The sequence below is a fragment of the Bufo gargarizans genome, chromosome 9, assembly GCF_014858855.1.
Source record: "Bufo gargarizans isolate SCDJY-AF-19 chromosome 9, ASM1485885v1, whole genome shotgun sequence".
Lineage (NCBI taxonomy): Eukaryota > Metazoa > Chordata > Amphibia > Anura > Bufonidae > Bufo > Bufo gargarizans.
The window spans coordinates 96,192,103-96,214,009 of record NC_058088.1 but is presented as its reverse complement, the minus strand read 5'-3'; the positions used below and the strand labels follow the sequence as shown (position 1 = coordinate 96,214,009).

Sequence of the window (21,907 nt, the reverse complement as noted above, 5' to 3'; positions counted from 1 at the left end):
ACAAACGCAAATTTAGACAGAGTTGTGAGCAATATTTGAGAGTAATGGGTCTTTTGTGTATGTAGAAAATGTTTCAGATCTTAGAGTTCAGCTCATGCAAAATGGAAGCAAAACTGAAAGTGTTGCGTTTATATTTTTGTTCAGTGTAAATTCAATTGCAGGCAATCAAGAAGAAAAGTTGCTGATAGGACTCAACCAGGTTGCAGAATGGACAGTGATAATGTTGAGTCCTTTTGTGTTTAGTTATTTCCCTTGGAAATCTTCTTAGTGCTTCATGAATTTCTAATACACTGTACAATAAGTTCCTTGATTTTCTGTTCAAAGATTTTTCAACAGATTTAGCTGAATTTCAAGACTCCAGTACATTTTTCTCAGATAACAGCTATTTTCATTAACTCGAGAAGGGTTATTTAGTATGATTTTTCACTGCATGTGAGCTACAGTAGTTGGAATAATACAAAATGTATCAAAAATGTAATAAACTCAATCAAAGTTCTTTATGGGCATTTCAAATCAATATCCATCATTTCTATTCTACATCAGAGAAATGCTAAATTAATAACTTTCCATATTTTACAAAGCTATGGGCAATTTGTGGAAGGCATCAGACAAGGTTCACTGTGTATTCAAATCAATATAGAGACAAACCTTACAAATCCAATTCTCCTTGTAAGCACAATAAACAAAAATGTTCACTCAAATGAGTGATGATGGTGCTGTGTTGTATACCTTATACAATCACAAAACAATGGAAATCAATCTATTGCATCACATAAAACAAATCCAATTCTTTGCTCTATGTTATCATGATTTATTGACTTACCAGGGACTCAGTGCTGTATTTAAACCCCTTCCTGGCCATATACCAGTGTGAGTGATAGTGATTTTGACTTAGGGTCCTTTCACAATAGTGTTGTTAGATTCCGGCAGGCAGTTATGGCAACGGCCTGCCAGATGAGGCAATCCGTATACAAAAGGAAAGGGTTTTTTTTCCGGATCTGCTAGAAATATCCGGTAAAATACCAGATCCGTCTCATCTGCACTAACGGATCGGGTATTAACATTTTTCAAAGATCAAAAGCCCGGAACATGCACAGACCGGAAAACCAGATGTGGCGTTGTGGCAATTTTTGTAACACTTGGTGGGCATTAATACAAATGCGGTATTTTTCCAGGATTTTGGCTGGAAAAAACACGGCAGCATGCTGCGTTTTTTTGTTAGGTCAAATACTGTACAAGGAATGGAACAGAAGACATCCTGATGCATACTGAACGGATTGCTTTCCATTCAGAATGCATTAGGACAAAACTGATGCATTTTTTCACGTATTAAGATTCTTTTCCGGATTTCAATACTGGAAAAGAAAAATGCTAGTGTGAAAGTACTCTTACTAGCTGTGTTCCTGGTTCCTTGTTTCTGTGCTTATTGGATTGCTCGTTCCTCTGACCCCTGCCTGTCTTCTAACCACTTTCTGTCTCTTGTTTGGTACTGCATAGCTTGTCTGGTTCTGACCCATTTATGTACGACTCTGGCATTCTGTTTGCCTTTGTAATTTGTCTCAGTACTAAAATAGCCTAGGGACCATCAATCAGTTGAGGTCTAGCTCTCTGGGGCTTGTACTGCAAGTAGCTAGGGAAAGCGGGCTGAATTCTAGCCTTAGGACTTACTGTCCTTATATGTCCCTACCAACAGTCACAGCAATCACATAAAAATCCAATTCTTTGCTGTATATTATGATGAATTATTGGAGGCTAAATAACTCAACCATGCAGACCCTACCTTATCCTATGTATTTTTTTTTTTTTTTTTTTCATGGATAACCTAATTTACATTTGTTGCTTACTTAGCTTGGTTCCTTGAAATGTGGTTACATTTTATGTAAAGGAGCATTGGATATATTGTAAGTTTTATTTGGACCTGGAAAGATGTATGAGAGAGAGATAGAATAATATTGCTAGGGCATTGTGTCGAAGCCACCCCTGTAACTTATTTTAGTGCTTACCTAGTGAGCGACCAAGGCTCCCAACTGTATGGAGCAACAGCAGATACAAAACTGCTCATGCTTACACCTGCCTTGCTACACATCAATCAAAGAATGTGTGCTTCTTACCATTCTTGACACACTTTCCATTTTTTTAAACTGATTATGCTATGATTCTTCTGCACTTACAGATAATTGTCTTACAGATACTAGATAATTGTCTAGAGACAGGAATATGACATTTGAAGGGCTTTCTGAAGACCTTTGGAGGCTGGAGTTTTATATTTTGTAGGCTTTATAAATGATATGAAAGAGTTATTTCACCATCTATATGTTATATTACAGCATTGGTACTAAACTCCCAAATTCTACAATAAAAAAATACTTTTTACAATTACAAACATTTTAGCATGCACATTTGAATTGGTCATTATATAGCTATACTGTACGTTAAATACAATGTCTCTGGTAGGTGCACCCACAGACAGTAACACTCTAACGAGTGAACTTTTTGCAAAGAATAAACATAATACACCTCATTAATTACAACCATTAAAAGTAACATCTGCCAGCATTTCATACCTTATGAACAGAAAATGTTCTATTCTGATTTCTTCCCAAAGACTTCACACCGTCAAACTGATGCAGATCAAGTAATTATCTAACAAACTACTTCTTGTGTGATCTTTATAATAGATGCTTTAACACTAAATTATCTGTAAAAGCACAAAAACAGTAGGAGCTCTGTAGATATAATGATTAGATTACGGCGTGCTTAGTCTCAAAGCAAAGTGCCTTCCTGTACTAAACATCAAACACAGATTTAACATTGTGTGAAGTTAAACACAATACACTAATGAATGATACAGATCTTGCCAGAGTTTGAAGAGAAGTTTTGTCCGCTCTTGGATCTTACCTGGTCTCCAGGGGTATGTTGCTGTTTAAAACCCAGCTGTTGTGCAGGTGCACTGTATCTTGAGTGCTAGTGGGTGGGTTGCCAACAGCTGGACTTGGCTGACTGCGAGATGTCATAGAACTCCTCTGGAGAGTATCTAGTGTCTGTGAAGTCTGTCGACTGCAGGTGCATGCATGTGGTGGTGGAGGCGGAGGAGGTAGAGGCCTGAAGGTAAACTGATTGCGTGGGCTTCCGGGCATCTCTATAACATAAAAAAAAGAAAAAGAAAATAAATAATTCCAAGTACAAGCTTTTGACAAGAGGTAACGCCAACAATAGACAAGGTATACATTCGTTTTCTTCGTGTCTTCAAAATGTTACTTTCTTTTATACCTCTTAATCAGTAAACTGAATATTTACATTAAACTATATTCCATTTACAGTTCAAAATACAAAAAATCAAAGCAGGGAAAAATAAAATCCTTATTCTTACTTATTGCACAGATTGCAGCAAAATGTAAGATTTAACGCCATTAGTCAGCAGATTTGTACCTATGAAATTGGTTGACCTGTTACATGTATGTTTGGCAGCTGAAGACATCTGTGTTGGTCCCATGTTCATATGTGCCGCATTGCTGAGAAAAATGAAGTTTTAATATATGCAAATGAGCTTGAAGGAGCAACAGGTCCATTGCCATCTACTATCTCTGCAACTGCTACGCCCTCTCCACTTTGATGGACAGGAACAGGCAATGAAAACATCATCAGTCTTGGCTAATTCAATCAAAGGGGAGAGGGCATGACAGTTGCAGAGAAAGTGGAGCCTCAAGGAGTAATGGCAACGCCCCTATTGCTCCTAGAGGCTCATTTGCATATATTAAAACTTTTATCTGCAATGCAGGCAGATATGAACATGGGACCAAGAGCACATATAACAGGTCAGGCAGTGTCATAGGTAGGAATCTCTTAACAGATGTTCTTTAAAGGGACATTTCTATTAAAATATTTTAAACATTTTAACAGCCTATATGTAAATATTGTATACAATTTTTTTTATTAGAAAAAGGTGGATGATTTTCTGGATATAATTTTTGAAGTCACTCCAGGTATTTTACTTCCTGACCAGATTCTAAATTCATCCTTGTTTGGACTTTTAGCATAGCAGATAGTCTTCCTAAATGTTTTCAGTCAAATCATCACTGCAACTAGAAAGAACCCCCTATATTGTGACTCAGTTACGACATCACGCCTTACACTAATCAATGCAATGTTCTTTTGTGGGCATCTTTATCTAGGCCTATCAAGCTGACATAATGTTATCCCAATTCTACAACTACTATTGTCATATTGATTAACCTTCATATAGTGCTTCCTTTCTCTATTGGAGGCCTTATCATTTGTGTTGTCTGCTATAGAAAGAAAAAAAAAAAAGTGTTTCATTTTCATTAGCATAGTACTGGCAAAATAAAAAAATAAAAATAGCTTTCTATGAATATTAAGAAAAAATACAATTTACTGATGGGTGTCCATTTAAGGCCTTAACATAGTAGGTTATTAATATCTCAACTCATCAAAGAATATTTACTGTGGCAAAGTTCAAAAAAAGCACATTGAAATCGCAATATCATTGAATGGGTTTTATTCTGTATCTTGACCATTCTCGCTCTTTGCTAACATGTGGTAGAATGGATAGGTTCTCGGTGTTCTTGGATCGCAAAGTTGAATTGTATTTACAGTAAGTGGTTATGTGGCTCTCGCCTATAAGGTGTAGTTGTAGTGTGACATTTTTTACATGGGCATTAGATGATACAAAGGAACATAAGAAATGTAAGCTTATTACATTCAGATATATAAAAGTCAATAAGTTATTAGTTAATATTTAGATCATTGAAAGTTTGATGCAAAATGAAGACATTACTGAAGATATAAATGCGAAGACAATATGTTCATCTACGGTGGGGGTTATGATGTTTCAAAATGCAGCATGCTCTAGGTATAGTGCTTTAACATTCATTTTCATAGCCTTCTCCAAAGCCCTTCAAAAATGCCAGAAAAAAAGCAAAAAAGCAAAGTGAAATATAAAACCTCAAAATAATTTTATGCAACGCAGCCCAAAAATATCAGCGTCATAGTCCAAAAACCTTTTCCTAGTTCTTTGATAGAGCGAATGATGATCTGAATGCTGCTTAAAAGTGCAATAAATTGATTAGCTGACAAAGATAACTGCAAAGGGGACTGGAAAACAATGGACAGGAATAGAACTTGGAGAACAAAAGACACAATTCAGTTAGCATTTATATGCAAAGTAGTAGATGCCAGTCAGTGCTGATATGGACCAATCTTAAGGAGTCAGCTGAGAGAGTGAATAAAAATCTACAGATATACTTTCGGTAGAGTTGCGTAGTTACTGAGGTTGAAAATACATAGCAGCTTGTGTTTTATATGGGATGCTAGCAGTCAATTTGTTATGAATTCATAAAAGTATAATGTTAGGTTTTAACACACCAATAACCCTTTTATTTCAGTCCGCCTTGTACAGCATTACTATATATGATGGAGCAGGGTAATTTACATTTACTATTCTCCAATTAGTACAGGCATTGCTTATGTGAACGCCAGCATTTCTCAGTCTGGGTTTAAGAGCGAAGACCATTCATTTCAATCTTTTTGTTTTATCCAAACCAATTGACTATAAAGAAAATAGATTTTACTTGGCTCTCGAGACTCAGCGATTTGAATATATTTATGGATTTTGTAACTTTTCATATGATGTGCTAAAAGATGTTCTTAATATAAGGTATTAAACATTCTGCCGTTTCTAAACCTTAAACGCAACTTTAGGCTTTTGTTCTGAAAGCACTTTACAATAATAAATGTTAAACGGCGTGCTATAATCCCCGAACGACTAACAATTTTTTTCAGGTCTTTCAATGAACAATTTATTCCTGGCTTGTAGAAAAAAAAGTACAGCCAGTCCATGTGGAAAATTAGCCTATAATAAAAAATCACAGCAAACTCTTTCCTGACAACATGCCCTTTTTTATTTTTGATATTTTCCCTGTAATTTCCCTGCAGCTAGTGCCCCCCTGAGCCAGCTTACTATAATCAAAAAAACTTTTACTCGGTTCTCTGGTGCTAAGGAGAACAACAGAATTAAAGCATCTATTTTACAACTCTGTATTATTAAGTCGCTAAAAGGTTCAATCGACCCACATGTTTTATAGAGAGAAACGGAAGAGATGTCATTCTGTGACTAGGAAACTATATCAATTTGGGATAAGTAATAGGCATAATGCATTGCATTTTATTGAAGGAAAAAGAAAAAAAACTAGCACAAAATCAAACATTTATGGATAGTGGTGCAGAAAGGCCTTGTAAAACAGCATGCAGAGACTTTTTACTGCATCATTTTTGCAGAAATATGTGTTCTCTATTACAAGTGCGAAAAACTGTTTATTCATTATGTGATAGTTTATATATATTTAATGCATTTTTAATAAAGGGAATGGTAGTGATTTCAATGAAATATGTTTGTATTTTAATTTTTTCTTCCTATAGGATAGGTCATTTTTCACTGAGCCACCTCTGCAGACCTTTGTCTCTTCAAAGACCAGAACATTTTTAGCCCCATTTACCAGGAGAGAGCAGTCCAATCATGTGTAATCCTTCACCATTGAAATGAATAGGAGTTCAGGAAACGGCGGAGAGTCTCCATAACTCTCACTCATGTTGGCCTGCTCTTTCCTGGACAATGGGATTATAAGTACTCTGTTGTGTTTCATGCCTTATTCTATCAATAGATTAAATAAAGGTACTTGGGGAAGCACAACTGAAAGAGTTTTGTCCACAAGCAAAATGTATTACTAGTAACATGATAAGGCTACTTTCACATCTGCGTTTTTGCTGGATCCGTCAGGGGATCAGCAAAAAATGCATCAGGTCAATGTATGTTGTATTTTCTATAAAATAAACAAGACGATTGGTCGTGTCATAAAAAAACAGATCAACACCATTGACTTACATTGTGTTTCATGTCGGATCTGTCTTGCTCATTATCCCATGACACACACAAAAATGCTGCTTGCGGTGGTTTTGTGGGCGTCATGGGAAAGCAACAAAATGGAACAGAGTGCATTCTGATATACTCCATTCAAGTTTTTCAGTTCTATCTCCATTGAAAATGAATAGGGAGAAAATTGAAGCGTTTTGCTGCGGTTTTGAGACTCTGAGACGGATCTCAAAACCGTACAGCAAAAAACACATATATGAAAGTAGCCTAAGTGATACATTTTAGACCACCGGAACCCCCCAATCATTAGTTTGGCACTTTAGAATGCCCTGTTCCTCCACATCAGCATAGCCAGCAGTGAAGTGGTATATGGAGGAGTGAATGGCAATGCACACTGCCAGTCTATACAAACCTCAGAAGAACTGATGATTGAGCATGCTCGGCCGAACACCTGTTCGGCTTGAGCATCTTGATGCTCGGCACATGACCGTACTTGGCCGAGTACCGCATGTGCTCGAGCGCCATGCTCGAGTCTCCTCCCCGCAGCTAATAAACGTGCAGATAAGTACTGCCCTCACTGTAATGCTAGTAGCCATGTTGGCTACTGGCAATACAGTGATTGGCTGGCCGGAACGCGTCATTGGGTGCTATATAGCACTCAGTGACGCATGTTCGGCTCATTCGTAGTCAGGGAAAGCTGAGCATAGGAAGGGACAGAGTGTAGGGGGTGTAATTGAATGTTTTTTTGTAGAAAAACATTTCAGAGACCTCAAAATCCTTGTAAGGACTATTGTGTGTGACAGCAGCAATATATGTTTGTAGTGCAACCTGCGTTAAATTGCTCAGTGTTAGGGAGAGCTGTGCATAGGAAGGGATAGACAGTGTAGGGAGTGTAATAGAAAGATTTTTCTACAAAAAACTTTTCAGAGACCCAAAAGTCCTTTTAAGGACTATTGTATGTGACAGCAGCAATAAATATTTTTAGTGCATCCTGTGCTAAATACCGTATAATAGGCAGCTGCGGACAGTTAAATTATTCACGCCACATCTCCTGTGTAAAGTGTGCGCATCCCTAAAATATCTGTGACATCCAGTGTACTTTTTCGGTAGACGGTTTCTGCTACAGACAGTTAAATTATCCGTGCCACATCTCCTGTTTAAAGTGTGCGCATTCCTAAAATATCAGTGACATGCAGTGCGCTTTTTCCATAGACAGTGTCCGCTGCGGACAGTTACATTATCTGCGCCACATCTCCTGTATAAAGTGTGCGCATCCCTAAAATATCAGTGACATCCAGTGTACCTTTTTCCAGTAGATACTGCGAACAGCGACATTACCTGTGGTACCTGTCCTTTATAACGTTTCCTAATTACAAATACCTTTGTAATTTTTTTTGCTCATACACTTCCAAATCTTACGCTACTGTACGTGTGACATACTTTTACTGTACGTGTGACATACTTTCAAGCATATATCACATTTAAAATAAGAAAGGCGCGCAGTAAGGGATGGGGACGTTGCCGTGATACTGATGGTGCACGCAGAGGCCAGGGCTCTGGGCGTGGAGAAACTGTGCCTGCTGCCAGAGCACAAGAAAAGCAATCATTCACGATACCTAGCTTCATGTCCCAGTTTGCAGGACGGCGCAGGACACCACTCTTGAAGTCAAACCAGTGCGACCAGGTGGTCGGTTGGATTACAGCAGATAATGCTTCCAATCGGTTAAGCACCACCCTGTCTTCCACCAAGTCCAGTCTCAGTAGCCAGATGTCTGGTCAACACAATCTTCACCCTGATCCTCCTTCCTCCCATCATATACAGTCTGGCCAAACAAGTGATCCCACACTCGGATATTCCGAGGACATCTTTTCATTGTCATTACTTAATTTGGCCCTATCGCCAAGCATGCTTGAAGAGGGACATGAGATCTTGTGCCCTGATTCCTAATCTCTTGAGCATCCACAGCCACAAGAACATGACAGTGGGGAACGGCAATTAGTGTTTAATGAGGTGGATGATGATGAGACACAGTTGCCAATGAGTCAACCGCAATTACTGTCTCAAGAGGTTGATGAAGAGGATGAGACACAGTTGTCAATCACTAAGGTTGTGGTTAGGTCAACAAATCAGGAGGATGATCAGAGTAAAGAAGGGGAAGAGGAAGTGGTGGATGATAAGGTGACTGACCCGACCTGGGAAGGTGGAAAGCCGAGCGAGGACAGCAGTACAGAGGGGGAGGGATCTGCGGCACTGCAACAGGCTGAAAGAGGCAATGGGGTGGCAAAACAGGCCCGCAACTGTTCCATGGAGCACCCACTTGCAGAAATCTCACACAAGTGATCCCACACTCGGATATTCCGAGGACATCTTTTCATCGTCATTACTTAATTTGGCCCTATCGCCAAGCATGCTTGAAGAGGGACATGAGATCTTGTGCCCTGATTCCTAATCTCTTGAGCATCCACAGCCACAAGAACATGACAGTGGGGAACGGCAATTAGTGTTTAATGAGGTGGATGATGATGAGACACAGTTGCCAATGAGTCAACCGCAATTACTGTCTCAAGAGGTTGATGAAGAGGATGAGACACAGTTGTCAATCACTAAGGTTGTGGTTAGGTCAACAAATCAGGAGGATGATCAGAGTAAAGAAGGGGAAGAGGAAGTGGTGGATGATAAGGTGACTGACCCGACCTGGGAAGGTGGAAAGCCGAGCGAGGACAGCAGTACAGAGGGGGAGGGATCTGCGGCACTGCAACAGGCTGAAAGAGGCAATGGGGTGGCAAAACAGGCCCGCAACTGTTCCATGGAGCACCCACTTGCAGAAATCTCCCTTGCCAAGGGGTAGATGTTCCACAGTATGGCGCTTTTTTGAGGAAAGTGCGGACGACAAAAGAATAGTAGTTTTCAACCTGTGCCATACGAAAATGAGCCGGGGTGTGAACACTAGTAACCTCACCACCACCAGCATGATCTGCTACATGGCATCCAAGCACCGTAATAAGTGGGCCGAACACCTGGGTCCACAATCTGAGTCTGCGGGTGTCCTTACCACAAGCCTTTGAACGCAAGCGAAAATACTCAGCCACCCATCCACAGTCCATAGCACTAAATGCGCAGCTTTCCAAATTACTGGCCCTGGAAATTTTGCCATCTAGGCTTGTGGACAATGAGGCCTTCCGCAGCCTGATGTCGACAGCTGTCCCACGTTACGCAGTCCTTAGCTGCCACTATTTTTCAAGGTGTGTCGTGCCAGCCTTACATGTGTCTCGTAGCATCACACGTGCCCTTACCAACGTAATTACTGTCCACTTAACCACGGACACATGAACAAGTGCATTAGGCCAAGGACACTACATTTCCCTGTCGGCACACTGGGTGAATGTTGTGGAGGCCGGGAGCAAGTCGTACCCTGGGATGGCACAGGTGCTACCGACACCAAGGATTGCAGGCACTACGTCGATCAGGGTTTTCACCAGCACCTACGTTAGTAGCTCCAACCCCCACTTCTCCTCCGCCTCCTCCTCCACTTCCGCCTCCGAACTATCCGCATGCAGCACCAGTCAGCCATCAGTCGGTAGCTAGAGGCAGTGTAGCACTGCAGTAGGGAAGCGGCAACAGGCCGTGCTGAAGCTGATATGCTTAGGGGACAAACAGCACACCGCCACAGAGCTGTGGCAGAGGATAAGAGACGAGACTGAGCTGTGGCTCTCGCCGCTCAACCTACAACCAGGCATGGTTGTGTCTGATAATGGCCGTAACTTGGTGGGGCTTTGGAGCTCGGCAAGCTGACACACATCCCATGCCTAGCCCATGAGTTTAACCTTGTGGTTCAGTGGTTTCTCAAAACCTACCCCAATTTTTCTGAGTCAACGCTGCAGCAGTGCTTGAAACTCCACGTTCCACATGTTGGCCAGGCTTTGTGAGCAGCAGAGGGCAGTAGTGGAATACCAGCTACAACATGGTCATCACCTTTACAGTCAGCTTCCGCTATTCACAAGCGAGGAGTGGGCATGGATGTCTGACCTCTGTGAGGTTTTAAGAAACTTTGAGGAATCAACACAGATGGTGAGCTGCGATAACGTTATTTTCAGTGTAACCATCCCACTTCTGTGTCTACTCAAACGCTCGCTGCTCACAATTAAGGACGACGCTTTGCATGTGGAAGAGGTGGAAATGGGGGAAGACAGTACACAGGGTGATAGCCAGACAACACTCAGTTCATCTTCTCAGCGCAAATTAGACGATAAAGAGGAGGAGGAGCAGGAGACGGTTGCCTCCGCTACAGTGGGTAGCACCCATGGAAGTTTAATTACATCTGTTCAGCGTGGGTGGGCAAAAGAAGAGGAAGAGGATGAGGAGATTTAGAGTGATCCTCCTGATGACGATAGCGAAGTCTTGCCTGTTGGTACTCTGGCACACATGGCTGACTTCATGTTAGGCTGCATTTCCCGCGACCCGCGCGTTATATGCATTTTAGACAACATGGATTCCTGGTTGTTCACCCTTCTCGACCCCCGCTACAAAGAGAACTTCTCATTTCTCATTCCTCTGGTGGAGAGAATGAGCAAAAAGGTGCAATACCAGAAGATCCTTGTTGAAAAATGGCCCTAAAAATTTCCATCTGACAACGCTGGCGGCAGAGTCCATAGTTCCTTGGCCAAGCGAGTAGGGGAGACAAAGTGAACACACAACAGAGGCAGGGCAACACTCTCCGTGCAAATTTTGGAAGATGGTGAAGTAATACATAGCAGACCATGTCAGCGTCCTCAATGATCCCTCAGTGCCTTACAACTACTGGATGTTCAAGCTGCACACATGGCATGAACTGGCGCTCTAAGTCTTGAAGGTGCTGGCCTGCCCTGCCGCTAGCGTTTTGTCTGAGCGGGTATTTAGTGTTGCTGGTGGCATTATAGTAGATAAGTGTATCTGCCTGTCAACTGAAATGTTAACAGGTTGACTCTTATAAAAATGAACAAGGCCTCGATTGACCATGACTACTCAACTTCACCAGATGAAACTGATGAACATAAAGGCACTTTAAATGTGTTGCTTATAATGTACTGAATACACTGTATTCCTATGCATCACTTCCACCACAAACAAGGATATATGGTTGAATATTCCTTTTCTCATCTTCCTTCTCCTCTTCCATCATATCAACACATGCTTATTCATAGGATATAATGCCCTCGCATATACAGTATGCCCTTCGCACATAATGCTTTACAGGGTCAGCTCAGCTGCAGGCCCTCGCATATAATGTTTTACAGAGTCAGCTCACCAGCAGGCCCTCGCATATAATTTTTTCGAGGGTCAGCTCGCCAGCAGCTTTATGAGTGTAGGAGTCCCACTACATGAACAATTGTACCACAACAAGAATGAGGCCCTCCATTATGTGATATACAGGTTGTATCGGAGTGCCTCTTCCTTGTAATTTTTTGCAGCACTTGCACTTTATATACAAGTAAATATACAGAAAAGACTGTTTCCTAACAATTTTTCTTCTAAAATCGATTTTATCTTCGGTTTTGTGCGTATTATTGTCAGTCTGTAAAAGTGGTGTACTACTCGAACAACATTCCCTGCAGCGACCTGGGAGTCCAAGATGCATCGAGACATCCTCCCCATGCTGTTCCCGACCCATTTTAGTGGTGTTTCCATCTATTTCTGACCTTTTCCTATGAACTAGGCATCTTCCCCTCTTCAGAACAGGGGGTGCCTGGTTTAATGCTCGGGTTCTCCCATTGACTTCCAATATACTTGGTAGAGCACCCAAGCATCCCGATGTGTTCGGCCAGAGCCCTCGAGAACTATGGTGCTCGAACAACACTACTCATAAGTGTTTGCCCAAGTCTCCTCTTCCTCAATCCTGCTGCCATATCACAATGCGTACAGTTGTATTCACCATGCAATGATTTAATCAGTGTGCATAGTGTTGATATACATTGCATCTGTCCTGCAACACCCCAGAGTTAGCACTTGTCAAAACTAGAGATGAACAAATTTCTCTAAATTTGATTTGAGTCTGAATCTGTCAAATTGACTGCCTGGCTTTTGTTCTGAACCGGATAAATTAGACCCAAGTCAAACGTGTAACAATTGACAGGACACATCTCTCTCCCTCTCTAACTATCTGTACTATGCACTAGTAGCTCTAAATGCATAACATAAAAATACACACACATGGGCATTAATACCAAAAGGAAAAAGGTCCTAAAACATACACAAATTGTCAGTAGGTGCTGCAATCCTAAAATGATCTGTGTCAGCATTGAATCTGTATATAAGTACTGCACTACTACTTGTAGGTGTAGAAGGTCTATACACCTACAAACGGTTTTATATACAGATTAAGTTTTACATATATGGTTCGCCACTAGCGACATAGGGGAACTGCTTTGTATACATGTAGTGTTCATCTCCACACCCTCAAAAGGAAAACAACAAATCTTTTATCTTCTTTGGATACAGCTATCAAAATCTTAGGCCTCTTTCACACGAACATGATGATTAGGTCTGGATGCGTTTAGGGTGCATTCAGTGAAACTTGCACCATTTCACAAGAAGTTCAGTCAGTTTAGTCTGTGATTGCGTTCAGTTATTCAGTTTTTTTTCGCGCTGGTGCAATGCGTTTTGATGCTTTTTGACACGCATGATAAGTTTTACAAACAACATCGCTTAGCAACTTTCAATGAAAAACGCATCGCATCCGCACTTGCTTGCGGGTGCGATGCGTTTTTTATGCAGCCCCGTTCACTTCTATGGGTCAAGGGCTGCATAAAAAAAACGCAGAATATAGAACATGCTGCGATTTTCACGCAATGCAGAAGTGATGCGTGAAAAACAATGCTCATGTACACAGAGCCATTGAAATGAATGGGTCAGGATTCAGCGCGGGTGCAATGCGTTCACGTCATGCATTGCAGCCGCGTGGAAAACTAGCTCGTATGAAAGGGGCCTAAGGCTTTGTTCACATCACCGTTCAGTCTTTCCGTTTAGGAGCAGAAGAACGGAAAGGACGGAAAAGGCACATAACTGACGCCAAACTGAGTCAAACTGAGCCATTAGGATGCCATAGACTATAATGGGATCCGTTATGTTTCCGCTCAGAAGATGATTTTGAAGCGGAGACAAAAGTTGTGCAAGCAGGACTTGTCTCTGCTTCAAAATCATCTTCTGAGCGGAAACCGGCACCTAAAATGCCAAATAAATGACCCCCTACTTCCTTGTTGTGTAGACACATGCTGGTAATGAGCTTGGAAATATTTCTTCAAAAGGATCTTGCTGTGTCACATGCTTTTTGGATCCTTCAGTCTAGCTTGGCTGCTCCAGAAGGAACCAATTTCCTCATTGCCCTGGTTCTTTTCTGGCTCTTTGTTTACATGCAATAACAATAATCTCTGCCCCTCCCCCTGCTCTGCTAAGGAAGTGAATACAAGAGCTGCCCCGAGTGACATGTCTGCCTGCTGGGAGACTCTGCAGCATGTTGTATGTGTAGGACTGCAAGTCCCAGCTGTATAATGGCACTGCTAAGGGAGTGGATACAAGTGCTGCCCTGAGTGACATGTCTGCCTGCTGGGAGACTCTGCAGCATGTTGTATGTGTAGGACTACAAGTCCCAGCTGTATAATGACACTGCTAAGGGAGTGAATACAAGAGCTGCCCCGAGTGACATGTCTGCCTGCTGGGAGAATCAGCAGCATGTTGTATGTGTAGGACTGCAAGTCCCAGCTGTATAATGACACTGCTAAGGGAGTGGATACAAGAGCTGCCCTGAGTGCTGGGAGAATCAACAGCAACTTGTAAGTGTAGAACTACAGGTCCCAGCTGTATAATGACACTGCTAATACACACCGGATCTTTCCCCTACCTTCTTGTGCCATGCTCTCTCTAGTCTGTCAGCTCCTGTGCCCAGAATTGTCACTGCTGCAGCTAGCCAGTATGTGCAGCTGAAGGGGCTAAGAATACTAGGAGAGAGGAGACAGCCCGGCAGTGAAGGGGGGCGTGGCCAGCAAAGTGCCGTACGTTTTGCGGACAAGAATATGCATGTCTACAATGGGCCGCCCGTTCCGTTCCGCAAATTGCGGAAGGCACACGAGTGGCTTCTATTTTTTGCGGATCCGCGGTTTGTGGACCGCAAAAAAACGGCACGGTCGTGTGCATGTAGCATAATGGAATAGTTTACTACAGAATTATTATCATCTTCAACTAAATTTACGATTCATCCAAAAAAGACTAAACATGAAAATAACAAAAAGTGTTTCCATCCATCTTCTAATTCAAATACAAAAACCTTAAAAATAATACAATGATAACCTTAAAACAATATGGAAATCTTGGCATAAATTTACAATCTGCTAGACCATACAGATGTTTGTTCTGGAATAGTTCCTTTTTCCTAGTTCTATTACTTCAGTAGGCTTTTAAAATGATGATAGAAAATAATAATAATAGTAGTAGCAATAAGACAGACAAAATGATATCATTTTCTGGATATAACAGTGATTTTTATACTAAGAGCAGAGATTCGGAGCAGCTTGCACAAGGTCACACACTGATAAGGGACTTTGATCCAATTTCATTTGAAGCCAAGAACTTTACTTGTAAGATACATTTTCTGACTTCTGGCAGAAAAGATTCAGTGGTCTTGGCCATCTGTCATGTACAGCTATAAAACGCTGCTCGTAGGAGTTTTACCTCCACTACGTAGTATATCATCAGCTATCTTCAAAATGGTTACATTCTGTCTAGGGACTATTAAAGTTGCTGGGAAATATTGCACATTTGTATATTTTTATATAACACAGGTTTCTATTAAATTCATCTCATCAGAGATATATTTTTATAATGTTCTTATTATATAGAGACATATGGAAAATAATATAGTATATTGTGCATCAAAGTCTAGCATGATTATTATCAACCTGATATAATAAGATAATTACATACATAGTAATTACCCTGAGTATTAATTACACATATTTTTTGGTGATACATTGGTGGGGCAGGGTGGGGGGAGTGTTTGTAATAAATACTGCGAATGTCATGCATTATTTTAAAAGCAATTTTTTAGGTGCCGTAATTTATTCCCACATACAGTATGCATAATTATATGTCTGCTTTTAATGTGATCCAGTTTAATAGAGAAGGCTACACAGTAATAAGCACATAAAAAAATGCCATGCCTACAGCATACTGAGTTAAAATACCATCCCAAAGTGAAAAAATGCCACAAGAAATGGATTGTTTGTAGGTAAACATATTTACCAATTGAATATCTGGTGACAGAGTTTTTTGAAAAATAAACAGGGAAAAACACCAGGAAGAATCCTATGTGTTAAAGCCACCCTTTTAGTTTAGTTTTTTTTTTTTAAGCCAGAGGTCTTAAACAGGTTTACATAACTTAGACATGACCTAAGTTGGATGTCCATTACCTGAACCCAAAGGTGCTTTTCATTAGACACAGGCATTCTAATGAATCATTATTAGTTCCAGGGACGGACTAGGAATTTAAAGTGGCCCTGGAAAAATACTAAAAGTGGCCCGTTTTTTAGTCGGATTCAAGTTGATGGAAGGCAGGGCCAACACTAGTAGACAGGTCCAGCAATACCATATTGCAGCAGATTATACTGCCATCAGCACAAAATACAACCCATAAAACTTCCACTGGCCAGCTGTAAGGAGGGCTCAGGCAGCCTCCTGAGCATTGGCCCACCATGAACTTTCCTTGTAAGGTCTATGGCCAATCCGCCCCTGATTAGGGCATATGGACATTACAGAGAAGGGATCAGCAACATTCAGCATTCTAGCTTTGTGAAACTCCAACTCCCAGCATACACATGTATTTGGCTGTTCTTGTAATTCCCATAGAAGTGAAAGTAGGATTTGGGGAGTTGCAGTTTCAGAACAGCTAGAGTGTCATACAGAGTGTCATCCCTGTTATAGAGTGCGGTCCCCAACTCTATAAGCCAGAACAGAGTGACACCCTATGAGACCAGCTCCCATTCAAGAGGACTTGAGTCACCCTTTTTATTTATAGTGCTCATCTGGCATTAATCTGGCTATTCGCAACATTTCCCTGGGAACAATAGTTGTGTTGTAAAAGGAATTACCTCAGATGAGGTAGCCCCTTTAACCACTTAAGGACCACAGGTTTATACCCCCCTAGTGAGCAGGCCCTTTTTTACAAATCGGCACTTCACAAATTTAACGGTTTATTGCTAGGTCATGCAACTTGGCACCCGAATGAATTTTACTTCCTTTTCTTCTCACAAATACAGCTTTCTTTTGGTGGTATTTGATTGCTGCTGAGATTTTTCGTTTTTCTGATATTAATCCCCAAAAAACGCAATTTTTTTTAAAAAAAGTGTATTTTAAACTTTTTCTGGTAAAATTGTTTAAATATAAGTACACTTCTATACAAGTTTTTGTCAGAATTTATTGTGCTACATGTCTTTGATAAAAAAATCCAATAAGTGTATATTCATTGGTTTGCGCAAAAGTTATAGCGTTTACAAACTATGGTTCAAAAATTAGAATTTCCGCATTTTTAAGCAGCTCTGACTTTCTGAGCACCTGTCATGTTTCTTGAGGTGCTAGAATGCCAGGATAGCATAAATACCCCCCAAATGACCCCATTTTAGAAAGAAGACACCCCAAAGTATTCACGGAGGGGCATGGTGAGTTCATGTATTATTTAAATTTTTTTCACAAGTTAGCGGAAAATGACACTTTCTGAGGAAAAAAACTAATAATAAAGTTTCCATTTCTGCTAACTTCTGAAAAAAAAAATATAAAAATTTCCCACTGACTCACTATGCCCCTCAGTGAATACCTTGGGGTGTCTACTTTCCGAAATGGGGTCATTTGTGGGTTGTGTTTACTGTTCTGGCATTTTGGGTGAGGCTAAAGTGTGAGCAACCCTGTAAAGCCTAAAGGTACTCGTTGGACTTTCTGCCCCTTTACGCACCTAGGCTGCAAAAAAGTGCCACACATGTGGTATCGCTGTACTCAGAAGAAGTAGGGCAATGTGTTTTGTAGTGTATTTTTAAATATACCCATGCTGGGTGAGAGAAATATCTATGTAAATTGACATCTTTGTATAATTTTTTTTTTAAGTTGTCATTTACAGAGATATTTCTCACACACAGTATGGGTATATGTAAAAATACACCCCAAAACACATTGCTCTACTTCTTTTGAGTACGGTGATACCACATGTGTGACACTTTTTTGCAGCCTAGCTGCACAAAGGGGCCCAAATTCCAATGAGTACCTTTAGGATTTCCCAGGGCATTTTTACACATTTGGATTCCAAACTACTTCTCACGTTTTAGGGCCCCTAAAATTCCAGGGCAGTATAAATACCCCACAAGTGACCCCATTTTGGAAAGAAGAAACCCCAAGGTATTCCGTGAAGGTCATGGAGAGTTCATGTAAAATTGTATTTTTTGGTCACAAGTTAGTTGAATATGAGACTTTGTAAGAAAAAAATAAAAATAACAAATAAATCAAAGTCTCATATTACACTAACTTGTGACAAAAAAAATAAAATATTACATGAACTCGCCATGCCCTTTCACAGAATACCTTGGGGTGTTTGCTTTCCAAAATGGGGTCACTTGTGGGGTATTTATACTGCCCTGGCATTTTAGGGGCCCTAAAGCGTGAGAAGTAGTTTGGAATTCAAATGCGTAAAAATGAAAAGATCCAGAAAGCTCAAAAGTGATCTTTATAGCGCCGCAGCGATTGTACGCTGTTTTTGCAGTGATCAGAAAAAAAATATTCTGTCACTGCGGTGGGGCGGACTGAACGCAAGTGTGTGCACAAGATCAGGCCTAATCGGGCGAACACTGCGTTTTTTGTAGAGCCTAAGGTGACCCTAATATACTGATATAGATCTGATTGCGATCAGTCTTGATCACTTACAGATACTATATAGTACTAGTGCTGATTAGCAACAACAATGACGCTAATCAGCGACTAGTCAGTGACTGCGGTGCGGTGGGCTGGGCGCTAACTACCTAACAAGTACCCACAACACCTCTTGTCAAGTGTAGTGATGAGCGGCAGGAGCAATATTCAAATTTGCGATATTTCGTGAATAATTGGCAGAATATTTGTCATATATTCATGATTTCTAGATCATTTTCTTGATCGAGAAAAATCGGCAATGTAATATTCGCATAATGCACGTGAAATACAGCTGCTAGAAGTTTCCTGAGACTGGAGAAAATGATTGGCACGGCAGAACATTGCAATAGGTTTATATGCAGATAGAGTTCTCCAATATACTCACGATTGCAAAATCGGCACTAATGATGCAAATATTTTGGTGCAATACGTGAAACTTCACATTTTAACAGGTCTGACTACTTATTAGCGATTGGTGCACTAAGTATTGTTGTGAACTTGTGACATCACAGTACTATGTATATGTATGTATGGACAGCAGATCAGCTACACTATATCACTATCTAACCTTCACTAACTATCTCCCACTAACTATCTGTAATATATATATATATGCTAACTAACTAACTAACTAACTAACTATCTAATGTAATGACACAGGAAAGCAGAGAGCACAGCAATAACACTGCTGTCTTTCTCAGATCTGCAAAATACTGCATACAAGGGCTGCTGGGGAGGTTCTTATATAGTAAGGGGTAGGCAACTTTCCTATTGGTTGCTAGGGATGTTGCTAAGCTCATACACAGACATTGCTGCCTTCTCATTGGCCCACAAGCAGGAAGGGAGGTTACTGATGAGAAAAAAAATCTAGAATATTCAAAATTACGAATATATATCACTCACTATATTCTAAATATTTGCAAATTCTCGAAGTGCCGATATTTGCTATTAATATTCGCTATTCGAATATTCACGCCCAACACTAGTCAGGTGCAGCTGGTGATCATTACTGTTTTTCTATTTAGTTTGGTTTCACACTTCATGCCATGCGGTTGATATTCTCTGCTTGGATTTGGAGGAGTTGGTGTGTGGACCTTGCTTGTGGCATAGTTCTTTGCCCTCTCCCTTCTGTTGTCTTTCTAGTGTCCCTCCTCTCCCAATTATCCGTGACATTATCAACCGCCAAATAATACTGACAGGAGTCAGGGCCAGATCTAGGGGTTTCCTATGAGGTGACCTTTCCCTTCTCCCTAACCTTGAGGCATAGTTCTTTGCCCTCTCTCTTCTGTTGTCTTTCTAGTGTCCCTCCTCTCCCAATTATCAACCGCCAAATAACTGCCATTTTGTTTGTATCAGTGCAGCAATGGATCCTATTTCTGCACTGGTCGGACAACTCCAGGGGTTGTCTCTGGAGGTATCTGACCTCCGCACGACCATCTCACAGATCCAGACACCACAGGCGGCTGGTTCTGACAGTGGGAACCAGGTCTGCCCTGAACCCAAGGTGGTTCTTCTGGACAGATTTTCCAGGGGAAGTGACAATTTTAGTTGGATCAGGGAGTTGTGCAGCTGGGGGAGATACCCCTGGATTTGGTAATAAGAACTTTAGGCTTAATATGAGACTCTGTTTTTTCTGTTGAAAAGGGGGACATTTCTGGGTAAAGAGACACTGTATCTGTAGCTCATCTCCTAAATTCAGAGCAATAGGTCTCCGAAGAACGTCCTCCCTGGCATAAGCCACACAACTTGGTCTCGGCCAGGGAGATCCAATCTGGGTCATCATAGATAAGCCCTAGAGCTGTGAAAAATTAATTTACCGACCGGAGGGACTGTGATCCAGTCGGCAACAAAAACGCCCAAGACTGAGCGTCACCTTTTAGCAAAGAAATGATTATACCCACTCTTTGACTCTTGTCCCCAGAAGAGTGTGGATGCAATTTAAAATATAATTTGCACGACTCCCTGAACTGACTAAAATTGTCACTACGGAGAGCACTGTGACAGAGGTTAGAAGATCAGAGAGACTGCACGTGAGGTTAACTGACAGTCTCTTGATTCTCAGTGTTGTTGTTTGGTAATGACCACACCTCTTGTCAGGTACAGCCGTTGGTCATTGCTGTTTCCCTATTTAGTTTGGTTTCACACTTCATACCATGCAGTTGATGTTCTCTGCTTGGATTTTGAGGAGTTGGTGTGTGGACCTTGCTCGTGTTCCTGCTCATCTATTTTCTATAAAATAAGTTGTACTACTCTTGTATTTGGTTGTTCCCTTGTGCTTGTTGTTTTTAGGCCTCAGGGAGACACTGGTTCGTTCACCTGGGATCGAACCAGTAGTCTCATCCCCTTTCACTACCTTTAGGGCATCTCAGGGCTCCTAGGGTTTAGGTTCCGGCATATGTATTTTCCCACCTTCAGGGTTTATACATACTGACAGGAGTCAGGGCCAGATCTAGAAGATGACCTTTCCCTTCTCTCTAGCCTTGAGGCCTAGTTCTTTGTCCTCTACCATCTGTTGTCTTTCTGTTGTCCCTCCTCTCCTCATTATTCCTGACACTCGGAGAAGAAAGTTGTTCCCTTTTTATAACTTATTAACAAAAGCAAACAGTGGTACCATCTATCTATAAAATACAATAACTTTATTAAGTAATAGATATATAAGGATCAGGAGAAAAATAAGGCAAGCTGGAAAAAGATACAAAGAAAAGCAAGGGGCACAACCTCACTGGATAACCACCATATGTCCCGCAATATGATATAACAATGCAAGACATATAGATATATTGAAATCCCCATGTGAATCATGGATGGTACCTAAAATACACTAAACCTCTACTGAACAGAGAGTGCAATAAGTCTGTACTAAACAAAATGAACAAACTAGACTACCAATTAAGGAGTCAAGATTAATGATTCTTGCAAAAAACTGAAAATATAAGTTTGATGCAAGAAACAAAATATACTGACCATACATAAACCAAGGGTTTACCATATAGAGTGAAAATGTTATGTTGGAAAATGAAAAACTACCAACCTCAAGGGAAAAACCAAGGTAAGTATAGACACTTTGACATAAATAGGTATATCCACAATCCAGTCATACAATG

The 21,907-nt window shown here is 40.9% G+C and overlaps 1 protein-coding gene across 3 annotated transcripts in view; it reads right to left on the bottom strand.

Moving 5' to 3' along the window:
• Positions 1-21,907, bottom strand: part of TENM1 (teneurin transmembrane protein 1) — a 766,344-nt gene that overhangs the window by 417,211 nt on the left and 327,226 nt on the right. For all 3 annotated transcript variants that reach the window (XM_044305876.1, XM_044305878.1, XM_044305877.1), the window contains exon 7: positions 2,899-3,126. In XM_044305876.1, coding sequence (XP_044161811.1) covers positions 2,899-3,126 — 228 coding nt within the window. The remainder of the gene's footprint in view (positions 1-2,898; positions 3,127-21,907) is intronic.